This window comes from Lacerta agilis, chromosome 2, assembly GCF_009819535.1.
Source record: "Lacerta agilis isolate rLacAgi1 chromosome 2, rLacAgi1.pri, whole genome shotgun sequence".
Taxonomy (NCBI): Eukaryota; Metazoa; Chordata; class Lepidosauria; order Squamata; family Lacertidae; genus Lacerta; species Lacerta agilis.
The window spans coordinates 44916419-44933735 of NC_046313.1; the positions used below are offsets into that span (position 1 = coordinate 44916419).

General features: G+C 40.6%; 1 protein-coding gene across 2 annotated transcripts in view; it reads left to right on the forward strand.

Annotated features, from left to right (window-relative positions):
- Window positions 1-17317, forward strand: part of WWC1 (WW and C2 domain containing 1) — a 75021-nt gene that overhangs the window by 25456 nt on the left and 32248 nt on the right. Inside the window, exons 2-4 of one of the 2 annotated variants that reach the window (XM_033139836.1) lie at window positions 6455-6564; window positions 13799-14002; window positions 15407-15483. In XM_033139836.1, the coding sequence (XP_032995727.1) occupies window positions 6455-6564; window positions 13799-14002; window positions 15407-15483 (391 nt within the window). The remainder of the gene's footprint in view (window positions 1-6454; window positions 6565-13798; window positions 14003-15406; window positions 15484-17317) is intronic. The other variant, XM_033139837.1, reaches the window with a different exon arrangement.

Genomic DNA, 17317 nt, shown 5'->3' on the forward strand with positions numbered 1-17317 from the left:
CTTAATCTGCTGGACTACAGTACGCATCTCAGTATGCATCTCATTCTCTCTGTAAGATCTTCCAGACCATGGGTCAGTTGCTGGCAGGTATAACTGCAAAAAATGGCCTCAATTGTACTGCACATTATTAGTCAATAATTTGTACTATTGGTATCTGCTCCTTCACCCTGGAAGAGTTTTAAGAAGGACTTCATAATTTCATATTGTCACAATTATCAATTAATGTAGACTACTTCACATCAGGAAATACATTTGTTACTTGACCAGTCAAACAACAGTTGTGTATTTAATGGGGCTAAGTATGTCTATTCAGAAGATCCATTATTTAGTCAAATCTGTAACAGAGAAGCTAGACCTGTACTATTTGCAAAAAAACAAAAACCCTCTTGCTAATGAAAATTCAGTGGTATTCTAAATGATTGTAATCTGTTGTTGGTTTTTGTTTAAAACTAACATTGCTCTAAGCAGCATACAAATTAAATGTAAAAAAACTAAAGTTCCTGTCATTGTTTTACATTGTAGCTTGTGGATTTGCAAGCCAATGCTCTGAGAAATATGTTTCTGTCAAAACAGGAATCTACAGGGCTGTAATTTTGTGCACATCAATTATTTATACACATTTTTATGTAAATTAACATGAGGCTAAATCATGGTTTAGCATTACTTCTGAATGTGGACATTGTGTCTTCAGTCTAACAGAACTGTTGTAGGGATAGAAAGTATTTCTTTCTTTTGTGGATTTTTTAAAAGTAGATGTCTAGTCTAGCCTGCAAAACTATGCACACACATACTAGGATGTATATGCCACTAGATTCAGGGTGTGTGCCTTGTTTCTAAGAGAACATGTGTACAGTATAGCTGGGCTGTTACCTTTTAGAATAAAAACTGTACTGTGATAGATCTAAATAAATTAGCTTTGCATTCAAGTTTTCCAAATTCCATATTCTTCAAGTTTTCCATTATCCTTATTTTGTCATAGTGTTCAAGAGAAACATTTTTCTTCATCGGAGGCTATCTGTTGGGCCTTTAAAAATGTGTACTGACCCAATTTTTTGTTTCTCCAGAGGAGGAGATAGGTTCCAGCTGGAAGCACTCCAATGTCTTCTCTAAAGTCAGAAAGCATGCTTCTTGTTCGGAAACTCTCTCTGGAGCCTGGAAATATGTAAACAAAAGAAACATTTTGTTGCATTGGAAAAGAATTTGGGGGCCCTTTTCTCTATTGTTTACTCTTTTAGAACTGGGAGTAAACTTGACAGTATGTAGAGAATCATCTACTGTGCATCACTAGCTGGTTCACACAAGCGTGTTAATCATTCAGTGACTGTAGCATTAAATCATTATTTCTGTGTATGCATCCTTTATTGATGATCAAGCACCACAGATGCAGTTTTTGTTTTGCCTAAAACAGCTTTTCAGTAGTTTACATATCCCCTCTAGGTAATTAGAAATCAAATTATGTATAAAACATGTGTAAGGCAGCCCTTACTGACTTCATTTGCCACAACCTACCAGCCAGAAAATGAAACACTTACGTTTATTAGAAAAGTACCTTTACTGCTCCCCACACCCCCGCTGAATTATGTTATTCAGGATCGGCACAACTCAGTTGGAGTCTTATATGGGGTATTCTCTTGCATCTCCAGATAGTGCTGGAAAAATCTCCTGCCTGAAAGTACTCTTGCAGCCCACTTGGCATTAAAAGTTGGACTGCCCTGGAATAGGCAGCCCTGTATTGGGAGGTTTTTAATGCTTGGTGTTTTATGTTTTTAAATATGATGTAAGCCACCCGGGGTGGCTGGGGAAACCCAGCCAGATGGGCTGGGTATTATTATTATTATTATTATTATTATTATTAACCAGTCATTGGGAGTCTGCTAGTCTCTTGCTAGTTTGCCAGTAATTTCCATATTATATGTGATGATCCACTTTATTGGTTTAATAATTTGGGCAAAGTTTGTGGAACAAATACGGATCAGAGCTGGACATAGAAAAGCCTAAATCCTTCTCACCTCTCTAACAGTAATTCAGAAATATTTGTGTGTCAGCTAAAAAGAGAAAATAACTTGTTTTGCTACGTTATTGCTAATAATGTCAGTGCAACCTATGATTATAGAAGACACCAGTGATCTGTGATGAAACTGGTTAAGATAAACATTTTCCAAAGAAATAATAAGGGTTTTTATTTAAACTGAAAAGTACAATGGCTAGCCTTTTCTGTATTATTAATGGCACTCCAAGCTTTAATCAGTTTAGACGGCAATCTATTAAAGATTTAGTTGATTAATTGGTTTAGAGCCACTTAATTGGCGAGCATGCTGTTTGTTTTTTGGTTCTATTTTTGTTGTGATTGCTACTGAAGTGGCAGATTAAAGATGGTGTGAGTTGTGTAAACAAAAGCATCCTTCCTTCAGTATATAACAGAAGACTCTAGAGAAGTTTTGACTGTTGAAATGTAGTAGTAGTAGTAGTAGTAGTAGTAGTAGTAATAGTAAATAAATAATTTATTATTTGTACCCCACCCATCTGGCTGAGTTTCCCCAGCCACTCTGGGCAGTTTGCAACAAAAGATTAAAAATACATTAAAATGTCAGACATTAAAGGTTGAATAAATTTAAATTCATGCTAGTTGATTGATAGACACAATCCTCAGCAATTTTTAAGTTCTGTCAAATAGTAAAGTTGTGTTTTTTGTTTGACCAGTTTTTTTTTCTTTGGTGCAAGCTTTTGTATTCAGTAAGCTATTCTTCAGGTGTGGTAGTTAACAGAAAATTAAAATAAACTACTTACCCATCTTTGCTGAAAGTTGCTTCTTCTCACAGTTCAATACAAGAATTCTAGATGTGATACAAGGTGTTAGTGTGTATATCTGTGTACATGACCTGTGACTCAACAAAAAAAGGAATGGACAGATTTAGTAGGCTGCTCATGTGCATGTGTGGCTGTACCAAACTTTTGAATCTTAAAATATTTATAGAGATAAGCATGGAGATATGCAAGGTAAATTTGGTAAAATGTTCACAGGAAAGCCATTGTTAGTCAAACTTGAATAAAGCATACAAGGCAAAATATTTTTTATCATGTTGACAGATGTACAGATGTAGAAAATGTAGCATTTCATAGATGTTTTGTTCCCTGTTACAAGAGAGCTTACAGATAAATGTACCGGGAAATGTGTTAGAGAATTTAGGGGATTTCTAAGGATATGAATTTGCATGCGGTATGCAAATAAAGAATTCTGTAGTTTTTCTTTGTTTTGTGCTTACAAATGAATACATACTGTGATTAAAGTAATCGTGACTGATGGTGTGGAAAGAGCCACACCTTAAAAAAAAATTCAAAATCGTGTTTCTTAAGAAGGCACAAACCCCTCAATAAAAATTAGAACTAGGATACGTTTGGTGATGGGAAATCATTCTTGACAAATCTCTTTTAATTTCATAAAAAGTACAGAAAGGTTTTCATTTTGTAAACCAGCAGCTCTATATTGGTGTAGTAGGCAAAGGGTACCAATAAATCAGCAACATGTCCATCCCTTTGAAGATCAAATGCATTTTGCCTGCATTCATTCATTTCAGCATCAGCAATGACAAGCTTACTGTTTCTCCTGCTGTGTTGACATAAATTGTTAGCTGTAGCTTTTGCTCTGGTAGGGGCAGGTTTGTTTGCACCCCCTTATGACACCCCACCACCTGTTAATCATGGGTGATCTAGCTGAGATTCCTGCATTGCAGGGGATTGTACTAGATCACTCTTCAGGGCCCTTCCAACTCTACAATTCTATGACACTAACATGGCTTCCTAGGGAAGATGGTAAGGTAGTCCTTGCATTTGGACCTGTAACATTTCAAGACATAGACTGAAGACAAGTGGGAGGTCCTCCCAACTAACTGAGCAATGTGAAAAGTGGCAAAGAGGCTGCAGAGGGGAAGAGGAATTGGCAAAAGTAAGCTCTCCCCTTGAGCCAACAGAGTCCCTGTGGTGAATCAAAAGGTCGTCTGCTGATGGAAGGAGCCCTTCTATTTGTGAATGATGAAGTTTGACTTCTACAGATGGTTTGTGCAATGTGTTCAGAGAATGTACAAAATTCAACCATAGAATTATGGAATTCTAGAGTTGGAAGGGACTATGAAAGTCATCTAGTCCAACCCTCTGCAATACAGGAATCTTTTTGCCCAACGTGGGGCTCAAACCCATGACCTGAGATTAAGTGTCCCATGTTCTACCAACTAAGCTATGCACATATACACAAATACCCCACAGCCTGCTGGAGACATGTACAATTCCATCTTCATAGACAAATGATGTGCACATTCTCCTTAAGGCATGATGAATGTATTACCATGGCTCGTTGTTATGCACATCTTAATCAAGTAGCCTGGAGTAATGCACCTCAGGCACAGGGCCTAATGCAGCCCTCCAGACCTCTTTATCCAGTGCTTCAGACTCTCCCCAGGAAATACCCCCCCCCCCAACAGGCCTGTCCTCATTCTCCTCAAGTGTTTTTACCTGGATGGAATATGTCATTGAACTGGGATAATGTATCCTGCTTGCCTGGATGGAGGTACTGGGAGGGGAAGGAAGAGGCTTTAGAAGAGCCCCATCAATGAGGCAAGGACTTTCACTTGTGTGACGAGGCTTCCTCCCTTCCACTATGTTCCCCATGGAACTTCTCTCAGCTCCAAAATTGGCCCTGTCTTAATTGCATTCCTTTGCTAGTTTTCAAAGAGTTGTGAGAGAAACCATTATTTTCAGATATCATATTTTATTGCCTTTCATAAAATAATCTAGCTCCCTCCATACCCAATTCAAACTGTTGCTTCCCATATAATAATCTGTTTTCTTTGCTGTTTCTTCAGCCATCCCCCAGTCACAGACTTAAACCTGACATACTGTACTTCCTTCTACCCCACAGTAACTGATTTGCTTATTGGATTTGCCAACATTTACTAAAGCACTTGTTAGCACAGACAGCATGCCTATTTTCCTTCTACCTGCGTTTCTCTTTAGTTATTTTTCCAATAGAATACTGTATGAGAAAAGAAAGAGGGCAAAATGGTTCATTTTAAAGTGGCGTTTTAAAATATTAAAAAACTACCAGCTTAATTATTCATTTCCTTCAGGCTTAAACAAGAGAACAAGTAGGCTTCTCTCCACTGCCTAGGGTTAATTCACATGAATGCTTGCCATAAATCAAATTGCACAAGTTGGCCCAGAGTGGCAGAGCCCTGCTCTACCTCAAGGCTCTGAGATTATTGCTATTTAAACAGGCATTTCTGGAAGCTGGGACAATCTTGGAGGACAATCTTCAATAAGAATGAATACTGTGTCTAGTTCTTGGCACCACAGTTTAAGAAGGATTGACAAGTTCTTCCTGACATTTAGTTGGAATCTCCTTTCTTGTAACTTGAAGCCATTGGTTTGGGTCCTACCCTCTAGAGATTCTTGGGTAGAAGTCATGGGCTTTAAATGTGTGTGAGATGTGCTTTAAATGTCCCATGTGGCTCTAAAACTTTGATGCTGGGTCATAAATTCTGAGAGAACTGAAAGGCATTTTAGTGTAATCTTAGTTCAGGATTTGTGACAGGAATATAAGGTGCCACTGTGGAGCTGTTACAGCAGTTGGTAATTGGTGTTATCTAGTAGAATTTTAGCAGTCCTTCAACTTTCAGTGAAATCTATAGGATTTAAAAGTAACTTGATTGGGTTTTTTAATAAATGTTCTTGGTCATAAATGTTATCGGGTGCTCCTTGCTCTCCCAGTTTAATTGCAGAACTAAGCTAAAAAGTGGAGGCTTGACCATTATACAATTAGTTTAGTTTTCAGAAAGGTGCATTAGTCTGAGTCTTTATAGCTGGAAAAATCTCACATGTACATGAATAATTGAAGAAAGGTGATTTGATTGAGATGCCCAATGTTTAGGATTGTACTTTGCAGTGGTCTAAAACTTCAAGAACATAATTTAGTTTGTCAGTTACAATTTTGGGTGTAATACCATACACAGGAATGAAAAAAGTCACATGATACAGTTAATATTCCTCATCTCCTTGTCCTGCATTGCACAGTGTTAATAATTCACACAATTTACACACTATAAATCAAACATAACTTGCTCCTGCATGCCTACATATTTTTGAAATAAGACTCCCCCACAGGCAAGCTTGTTCAGTTGTGGGGGCAGAATTTGTTTATTGGAGTTCTCCACGTTCTCTTTCTGAACGAGTACTTCCTGAGCCAGAGCTAGGTCTAGGAACTTTTTTCTAGGAAGAATATTGAAATCAACTTTCTGTCTTGAGTAAGTGGGGAAAGTGAATGAATTTGTAGGTGTCTTGCTAAAAATTAAACCTTTGATGTACAGAAACCTACCACTCTTCCCTTAATACATTTTAATGAAAGTCTGCCCTACTTTTTGGACAATTTGGTGTGATCTAAATACTGACATGATTTCCATTTCAGGTATACTAAACCACTAACCTTTGCTGACTGCATAAGTGATGAATTACCATTGGGATGGGAAGAAGCATATGACCCCCAGGTTGGAGTCTATTATATCGACCACAACACCCGTAAGTGTTAAATGATTGTGTATGTAATTAAAATTCACACATATTATATCCATCTAATAAAATCCATCTGGGCGTCTCATGTTGAGATATATCTGCACCTTGAATTTGCTTGATATCCCTAACTCTACCATATACTGATCTCCTGCTTCCAAATGTCTGGCTGGTCTGATTCTTATTTAGCTAAAGCATGTAACTTTTTGTTGACAAATCAAAGCATATATACAGTAATAAAAACAGAATTGCTATGCTTGTTCATATTCTGTCCTTGTACATTTCTGATGCACCTTGTGATTGATACAAGGAACATTATTCCTCTCTTGCAGGTATATGGCAGAGGGTTTTTCATTCTTACTAATGAGAATTAGAGAAGAAACTACTTTCAAGTATTACATATTATAAACATCCCACCTGATCCATTTTTTTCATTTTTTTTTCATTTTTCCTTTTGATTTGGAATTCTGAGGATACACGTGTTTCTTGAATATAGGCATAATATTGTGTGTGTTAGAATACACATGGATTAAGTTGTTATTGGCTTGCATATAGAATTGTTCCTTCTGTTCATAGAGAAGTCTTCGATCCTATGGCATCTGCTGCTTGTGGGGGCAGGAGGTGATTTTTGCCACTCCCCCTGCATCCTTCCATGCCACCTCCCTCACTATTTGGCTGGTCGCCCAAACCCTCCAGAGCACATTGAGGAGGGGCTAACTAAAGGGAATGGCAAGGGATCAGGCCAGAGCATCCCATGAGTGGAACTCTGCTCACAGGATCTTTGGATTGAAGACATTCTATTTATTCATACAATTTCTTATTTATTTATGACATTTGTATGGCTACCTCATAACATAAATTGCTATAGAGAAACTTTTCTCGTTGTAACCTTACTGCTTGGGTGTTAGTGCTTAGTGCAGTAGTGTTGAGCAAGGTGTAAATGATTTAAGACTGTCTGTTAATGAAATCAAAACTCATCATACATAGTGCACAGTAGGGTCAGTGAATGTTACATGGTAGCTGAACTAGATGAACAGTCCTATTAGTTTTAATACTGATTAGAAGTAACTACTTTGGAAAGTTGTTTGCTGTGTATGTGGGTGCCTCTTAAGATATCATAATCAAATTTTGCATGATGGCTCCTGAGATGAAGGATTATGATTTTGTCTATGTTTTGATACATTTGGACACCATTTTGAATCAAGATGGTGGACTGAACCTTTTAAAAGGGCATTGATTTTAACCACATATTTATAAACTGTAATGACATTTTTTTGCTTGTTAGAATTCCCGAGCAGCACTGGATCCAAGTCTGATTCAAGTCTTGTTTCAGCTATGAAAAGGTGGCCTTAGAAAAGCTACTTTTTGTTCAGCCTCAGTTCTGTATCTCTAGTACATGTGTATGAAGCACTTTAGACTGGTCGAAAGCTCAGTTCTTTACTCAAAGCAAGTCCCACTGAGTTCAGTAGATGTTAAGTCTCAGTTTAATGGCCATATGGTTACAGTCAAAACCACTGTGAAAATGCTAGCTGCTGCTAATGTTAAATATAAATCTGTAAGGCTTAGAAAGAAAAATTAAACAGTTGGAAAACCAGAATCAGATTTCAATTGAAAGAAAAAAAAAGTTAGTGTTGCCCCACCCCAAATGTATCTGTAATCCATTTTGCTGCTAAGATCTACTTTATGTCATGTTATGGAAGTGATAAATTGAAATTTTATTAGTGATACATTGAAAGTTTTAAATTTAGTTAAATGAACATAATACATGCATATTATAAATAGGGAAAGGTAAAGGGACCCCTGAGCATTAGGTCCAGTTGTGGATAACTCTGGGGTTGCGGTGCTCATCTTGCTTTACTGGCCGAGGGAGCCAGTGTACAACTTCCAGGTCATGTGGCCAGCATGACTAAGCCACTTCTGGGGAACCAGAGCAGCGCATGGAAACACTGTTTACCTTCCCGCTGGAGTGGTACCTATTTATCTACTTACACTTTGACGTGCTGTTTAACTGCTAGGTGGGCAGGAGCAGGGACCGAGCAACGGGAGCTCACCCCATCGCAGGGGTGACCGCCAACCTTCCAATCGGCAAGCCCTAGGCTCTGTGGTTTAACCCACAGCGCCACCCGCGTCCCATTATAAATAGGAAGCCTGGTTTTAAAAATGTTTTTCTGGCGCAGATCCCTTTCATTTTATTAGACCAGGGGTCAGCAACCTTTTTCAGGTGTGGGTCGGTCCACCGTCCCTCAGACCATGTGGTGGGCCAGAGCGGTAGACTTGTAATCTGGGGAACCGGGTTCGCGTCCCCGCTCCTCCACATGCAGCTGCTGGGTGACCTTGGGCTAGTCACACTTCTTTGAAGTCTCTCAGCCCCACTCACCTCACAGAGTGTTTGTTGTGGGGGAGGAAGGGAAAGGAGAATGTTAGCCGCTTTGAGACTCCTTCGGGTATCAAATCCAAACTCTTCTCTTCTTCTTCTTCTTCCTATGCCCCACAAATAACATTCTACTCATGTAAAAGCATGCTGATTCCCAGACCGTCTGCGGGCCGGATTGAGAAGGCGATTGGGCCGCATCCAGCCCACGGGCCTTAGGTTACCTACCCCTGCATTAGACAGACCTTTCACTGGCAGAAAATTGTGGTTTGTATGGTTGCTATCTAAAGCAAAGATAATTAAATGGAACTAAGAACCTAGAATATTTGCCTCCTGACTACATTATTAATGAACATTCTCAATAAGTATTTTTCCCAGGGCTTCATTCTGAGAATATGGGAAGAAGCAAAAATTACTATCTCTTGGCATTGTCTCTGACGCAAGCAACTGGGTTTTTCTTCAGACTCAAAATAATCTAAGCTTTCTTAAGTACAGCACATACCGTATTGGCATTTGGGTTTAAAGACTTGTATGGTAAACTTGTGAGTGCCCCAGTGGGCCATTCTTCTGTAGCTGCTGGGCTGAATAAAAGCCAGTGGCTGAGTACTTGCCGAAGATGATATTTTATTTGTTTTTTGAAGTTTAAGGAATACTATAAGCCGTGGGTTTTTCTGATGGAACTGACAGCTCCTTTTTTCTTTTTTTCTTTTTTGCTGCTGCTGCTCCTCCTCCTTCACTGCTCTTTATGAGGGGTGTGCTCCCCCCACCCCCTCTTTCAAAAGAAAGGAAGGCTCAGTGGCTTCCTCTGGCTAAGAGAGAGCTTTGGAGAATGACTGTCTCCCATGAAAGGAAACTCCTCCCTCCTCCTTTATCCTCTACAGCACCCACAGCAACGAGTAAACATTTGGCTGCCTAACATATTTTTTTTCCTGCTTATTGCCTGCTGTGGTATGGGCTAGCTGTACCCTCCATCCACTTCTTTGAAGTTTTGGGGTTAACATTTAGTAGTTTCAGGCCATAGCTGTCAACTTTTCCCTTTTATTAAGGGAAATTCCCTTATTCCGAATAGGATTCCTCACAAGAAAAGGGAAAAGTTGACAGCTATGTTTGTTTGTTTTTCGCTGCTTCTGTGGTCTTTACTGTGACTGTTTCCGTGACAGGGGTTGTCTTCAGTTAGGAGCATTTTATTTTTCTTTCAGGCAATATATACTCTCTGGTCTCTGGGAAGAATTGTTGTGGGTTTTTTAACTCTCTTTTCTCCTCACCAAACTGCAATAATTACATTGTGACATTTTCATTTGTTATTTTAGCAGGCAGTATCAGCCTGAGTATTTGAGTTCATTTTGAGTTTACACTTGCTTCGTTTGCAATTATTTTTTACACTTGCTTATTTTGCAATTATTTTTTATCCTATATTTTGTTGCCCAGTTTTCTCTTTGCCTCAGTCCCTTCTTAGTACACTTAGAAAATTTGACAGTGAATGGTGGAATCTTATGGCTTTATCCTCCGCAACCCCTGCCCCCCCCCAAAAAAATCAAGAAAGCTTTCCTGATTGTCAGAGGTGCAGGAAAACAAGGGACAAAATTTCCCCATTGGAGCTATCCTGTTGCTCCTTCCTCACCCACCCCATCAAGGAAACTGGGATAGGGACAAGAAAGGAACAACAGATATCCCAATCCCATTACTCTTTCCTTCCCCCCATCAAGGAAGCTTTCCTGGTTGTCTGGGGTGGGAGAAAGGAAGAGACACCACAACCACAACCATCCCGTTAGAGAAATCCCTTTGTTAGTTCCTTCCCCGCACCCCAATAAAGAAATACCTCTGTCTTTCTGGGTATGGAGGGCACAAGGAGAAGGGGACGACAGAGGATGAGATGGTTGGACAGTGTTCTTGAAGCTACTAACATGAGTTTGGCCAAACTGCGAGAGGCAGTGAAGGATAGGCGTGCCTGGCGTGCTCTGGTCCATGGGGTCACGAAGAGTCGGACACGACTGAACGACTGAACAACAACATTCTGGGTGTGCAGGAAATGAGGGGCAGCAGGATAGGTCCATTCGCTGTTTGTGAGCACTTGCTTTGTCCCGGGGGGGGGGGGCTTTTTCCATATGTGTGTTCTGCTTATTAAGCAATGTGTTTGCACTTGCAAATGTGCCGCAGAAAAATAGATTTCTGCTGAGGAAGATGGAGAAATGCATTCCTTCACTGTGTGTGCATGTGTGTGAGAGAGATCTATTTATGTATGGTAAGCACTTGTGTGGGAGAGGAAGTGGAGCAGCCACCTTGCAAATGCTCCTTGGACAATGACAGCATCAATGTTTGTGGGAAAAAATCAATAGCACCAGCTAGTAGAGCATGAGACTCTTAATCTCAGGGTCATGAGTTGGAGTCCCACATTGGACAAAAGAGTCCTGCATTGCAGGGAGTTAGACTAGATGACCCTCGTGGTTCCTTCCAACTCTAAATTCTGTGATTCCATAAGTACATGCCTCGCTGTGGCAACTATTTCGTTACGGGACCCTTACGGCACATGCACACCAAAAACAACACCAACACTGATGTATTAGATTTAATTAATAAGTTGGCAAATATTATAAGAAAGGAAAAGATTGTAGCATTAGCATTCTGTTTATGGTTTCTGTCATTAATGTTATCTGTTCATTTGTCTGCCAAATGCTTCCTGTTTGGAGAAGTCATAACACTTGCCACTGCTTTTTCTTGTTCTGACATAGGTTGAGATTGTATGCTGAGCTTGTCAGTAAGAACTACTTGGTTCCTCATTCAGAAACTGAGACAAGTCAGCCAGGGATTCTTTGCTTCTGTCTTTCTCTTCAGTGTTCTGTTTCCTCGTCCCCCCCATCCCCATCCCCAAACTTGTCCATAGCAAAACTGTTAATGCTAGAAATCCAGGGGTACAGACTGCCAGAAGTTTATACTTGATTATTTACCAAATAAGGTTGAGAAGCTCTGGAAGACGTCAAGTAAGAGGTCCTTGAAAAGGACTAGATTAGAAGTTACAAACTCAAGTGTCAGTCTGTAAAGTGGGAAGAAGGGGATTGGGCACATTTGTTGAATTGTTGTGCACACCATTGCCTCTCCGTGTTTAATAGCATTAACCTGCTGGAGTGTACACAGCGTATTCCAGTCAAAATGAGTTGTGCCTGCTTATAGCCATCATACCACAGCCTCCAGATGCTGATAAAATTAAATGTTTTGGCTTGTGTCAGTGGCAGGTGATTTTCTGGATCATAGATCATTAAGCACTAAAGAAAACCTTCTGGTTTGCTTGGATCCCTTTAATGGCTGCGTTGCCACAACAGTTTTTACTAAATATTTAAAGGAACGCCTAAATTATGCAGATTAGATTCCTTTGGTATCCTGCAGCCCCTCCATATTAATTATTCATTATGTGGTAACTAGGCATCCTCACTCAAGCATGATTAGTTCAGACAGCCTGAAGCGTTTAACGCTGGCTGAAGAACTGAAACGCCTGTTCCTGGTTTCCAAACAAAAACCTGCAGCGGAACTGAGTGAAACACAAGATCTTTCTTTTTCTCAACACTTGATCAGTAAAACAAAATCAAATTATTTGCAGTCTCTCATATATTGGTGGCATGGGACACTTTGCTTACATGACACCCAGGAGCTTCTGTGAATCTCAAATGGGGAATAACTAACGTTACAAGCCAATTCAATTACTTTCGACAGTCTTGGCTGCATTATGTAAAGGTTGTTCTTGTTTCCCTGCCTTTGTCTGTTCCTTGCCAAGTAAAAGCATGAGTAGGCCTAAAAAGAGTTGGCATACACTGGGTGGTATTCAATAAAGTTTTACACAGGGCATACCCACCAACGTTTCTCCAATGAAAATAGGGATGTCCTATTCAACAACAGCAACAGTTTTATTATTTATACCCTGCCCATCCGACTAGGTTGCGCCAGCCACTCTTGGCGGCTTCCAACATATATAAAAACACAATAAAACATTAAACATTAACAAACTTCCCTATACAGGACTGCCTTCAGGTGTCTTCTAAAGGTTGTAATTTACTCAACTCCTTGGCTCGGGGGTCTCATAACTCCATATCCTCCAACATTTCTCTGATGAAAATAGGGATGTCCTATTTCCAGGATCAAATTCAAAACTGAGACAGCTTCTGTAAATTCAGGACTGTCCCTGGAAAATAGGGACACTTGGAGGGTCTGAGAGGGTAGATACATCGAAACCTAGGAACGTGACTTTCAATGGGCCTATTCTGAGTGAAATTTAGTTGAATACCACCTTGTGTATCTGTACTGAAAGAAAAGGGAAATCCAAACTTCCTTTGTGTCATTTTAGTAAATCCTAAATTGAGATTTGGGAATCACTAACATACTTCATATTTGAGTAATGGGAGGGAAGGTCCCTGAGAAGCTTTGTATCAGTAATTTGAAAAATCTTGAGAACAAATTGCATAGGGAATGATCAGAGAATGAAGCAAACAATAAACTTAACTGGTCAAATGCAAGATGTGTTATGTACAGTGCACAATATCTGTCTTGGCCGTTTAGTTTCCCCACTGGTATGTCCAAGATTGTTACCAGTTTCCATGGGAGTAACAATACTGTGTTAACAGAAACAAATCTGAAAGGAGATGCTTCATTTATGCTAAACTGTCCTGGTCTCCTGACAGGGATAAACAATCTTCTAGAGAGAGGAAAACTCTGTTTTTAAGGAAGGTGTATGGTATATAAATAGTTGCATGCCTTTAGTGGGCAAGTTGGCAGTGTCATAAATGGGAAATGGTGGAAATGTATGTTCTAGGCTACATTTGGCTGTGTTTATTTGTTTTAAGTTATCTCTACCTTTTTTAGTAAAGATTTTCACTTGTTTCAAAGAAACTACCCAGATAGAGGATCCTCGAGTGCAATGGCGGCGGGAGCAGGAACACATGCTGAAGGACTACCTTGTACTGGCACAAGAAGCCCTGACTGCTCAGAAGGAGATCTACCAGGTCAAGCAACAAAGGCTTGAACTAGCACAGCAAGAATACCAACAACTTCATGATGTCTGGGAGCACAAGCTGGGGTCTCAGACTAGTTGTGAGTTCTTGGTTAGATTTTTGTTCTTTATCCTTGTTCTGCTAGTATGTCATGGAGCTTGGCATCTACAGTGGTACCTTGGGTTACAAACACCTCAGGTTACAAACACTTCGTGTTACAGACTCCGCTAACCCAGAAGTAGTACCTCGGGTTAAGAACTTTGCCCCAGGATGAGAACAGAAATTGCACGCCAGTGGTGTGGCGGCAGCGGGAGGCCCCATTAGCTAAAGTGGTACCTCGCGTTAAGAACAGTTTCAGCTTAAGAACAGACCTCTGGAACAAATTAAGTTCGTAACCCGAGGTACCACTGTAATCCTGTCTTACAACCTCCTTCCCTTACACCATAGAATCAGTCTGTTGAAAACAAACCTACCGTATATTCTGGCGTATAAGACGACTGGGCGTATAAGACGACCCCCAACTTTTCCAGTTAAAATATAGAGTTTGAGGTATACTCGACTGCAGATTCTCCACCCGACGTATAAGACGACCCCCGACGTTTGAGAAGATTTTCCTGGATTAAAAAGTAGTCTTATACGCCAGAATATATGGTATCTCCTTTAAGCTACACACTAAAAATATTTCATGATGATTGGTGCCTCTAGCCTTTTTAATTTTTTGTATAGCTGAGCTGTATTTTGGAATTTTCCGTCTTGCCTTTTGAAGGTTAAGATTTGGAACTGCTCTGAAGATATGGGCTACAATCCACAATAACTATCCATGAGCAAAAGAACTTCATAAAAACCTGGAGGTTTTCCTTGCTGCAGCACCCACTGCCAAGAATTGAGCTGCTGTTCTGTTTTTAAAAGTGGCTTTTGAAAGTGTTGGAGAGTGTAGAAAAAATTGAAAAGAAGAATCAGTTGTGCATTATTTCCATTATTCAAGTGCAAATAACATTAGGTAATACCCATAAACTACCACACATAGTGTCTACATGCATGTATATATAAAAATGCTACTCGTGTCACTGCTGTTGCAGATAAATACTATATGACATCAATGTATGCAAATAAGTTTGATTAGTAGAATCTGTCACAGTGACTTTTGTCAGTAGGGAAGGTTTTACTTTAAATACTGATATTCTAAAAACAGAAAACACCTTTAAAATGGAAAGTTAGGATTGGAAGAGCATGCTGTTACTTCTCAAATCTTGAAGTTACATTTTGAGACAAGCTTTCAATTGAAATCACTGCAGATTCCCTCATTTCCATTTTCTAGTACTTTTTGTCCCTCTAACCCTTCTTTTTCCAGAAACTGCTAGATAGCCAACCCAAAATTTTATGTTTACAGCCAACTCAAATGCTTACAAGGGAAATATTGTGATTTGTTTGTGTACTTTTCTGTTCCTTCTTTGTTGGTGTGCGTTTAATATTTGTTTTGTTTGTTTGTTTCCTTTTATTGTAGTAGTTTCCAGTTCCTCATCTAGCTCAAAATATGACCCAGAAATTCTTAAAGCAGAAATTGCTACCACAAAATCTAGGGTAAGAGGGGAAAGTGGTGCTTTTAATTTCTTGTAATATAACAATCTGAAATTTCTAATGCTCCAAAGCAGGGGTCCTCAAACTTTTTAAACAGGGCGCCAGTTCAATGTCCCTCACACCCTGTTGGGGGCCTGACTATAGTTTTTAAAAAATATATGAACAAATTCCTATGCACACTGCACATATTTTATTTGTGGTGCACAAAAAACAGGAAAAACAATACAATATTTAAAATGAAGAACGATTTTAATCAATGCAAACTTATAAGTATTTCAGTGGGAAGTATGGGCCTGCTTTTGGCTAATGAGATAGTCAATATCGCTAATGCTCGCCCCTACAACCCAGCCTACACATGGTTCTCCCTCACCCCCATGGCCCAGTCTACATGCAGGCCTTCCATGCCCCCATCCCCACAACCCAGCCTATACACGTGTCTGCCTGCACACACCCTCATCCCCACAACCCAGCTTATACACGTCTCTCTAACCCCCTTCCCCACGATCCAGCCTATGCATGTGTTTCCCTAACCCAGAACCCAACGACCCAGCCTGCACCCATGTCTCCTTTAGCCCCATCCTCATGACCCAACTTGCCACGTGTCTCCCTAACCCCCATCCACCACCCCCCAGCTTGCATGCCTGTCCTCCAACCCCAAATCTCCACCCACCAGCCTGCCCGCATCTCCCTACCCCCGATCCCCACAGCTTGCCCGCGTGTTGCCCATCCCCATGACTCACTGCAGCCTTTTGCAAAAGTAGCCTCTCCTCATGCACTTTCTTGGGACAACCATGGCCCCCGACCTGCACCAACCTGAAGGGCAGCAGGAGCCGAGGAGTGCACACCGGAGCGGCGGCGATTGGGAGAGCAAAGTTGCCCAGAAGGATGCGGCTGGTGAGCGATCCTGCGCACGCTTCGCCAACTAGGCCACTGCCACCACGCAGCCCCTTCCGCGGCTGTGTCCGCCAAGTCCGCTCACCAGCAAGGTCCCGGTTCTCTGTCCGCCAAGCCCGCTCACCAACAAGGTCCCAAGTCTCCCGCATGGCTCCTGCTCGCCTTCTTCTGGCAAGCCATGCGCCCCTCCAAGCAAGTTTTGGACTGGCTGGACAAGAGGGAGAGAGTGAGGGACATGGAGAGACAGGAAGGGGCAGCTCTTCCTCTGGGAGGAAGGGGAGGGGGATGCATGGCGGAAGGTGAGCCAAACCTGCAGCTGAGGCCAGCAAGCTTCCCTCCAGGTGTCTGTTCTCCAGCAACTCCGGGCATATTCCTCTCACAACCCCAGATGGGCCAGATTCAGGAACCTGGCAGGCCAGAAGCAGCCCATGGGCCATAGTTTGAGGACCCCTGCTCCAAAACATGACTAAGTGAGAATGTGCTGGTTGTTGTGCTACTTACTGTGCAGGGCTAAGCCATGGTTTGGTGATGTATGAACCAGTCCAATGCACAATGTCCATTACAAAATAAGAACAACAACATTTTTATTTTTATTGATTACATATATCACATACATGCATCCAAGAGAAGAGTCAGCAAAATAGAAACAAATTTGAACCAAGTCAAAACAAGAAGTGAATGAAAGGAAGGCAAAGTGTAAAACAAAGACCTTTGCTTCATGGCCATAATTCTACAATTTAGTTTTCCTCTATTTATAATTGCATTTACAAAAACATTAATAAAAGATGGTAAAACCATAACAATTGTTAGTAGAGAGATTGTGCCATATACGTTATATATTCATTTAACGTTTTCCAAAGGTTTGCAGCACTCACTTGGTTTACCTCACTTGGTATTAAATTAAACTGATTTTCTGTGAAAGTCAAGAAATGTTTTTTAGGGG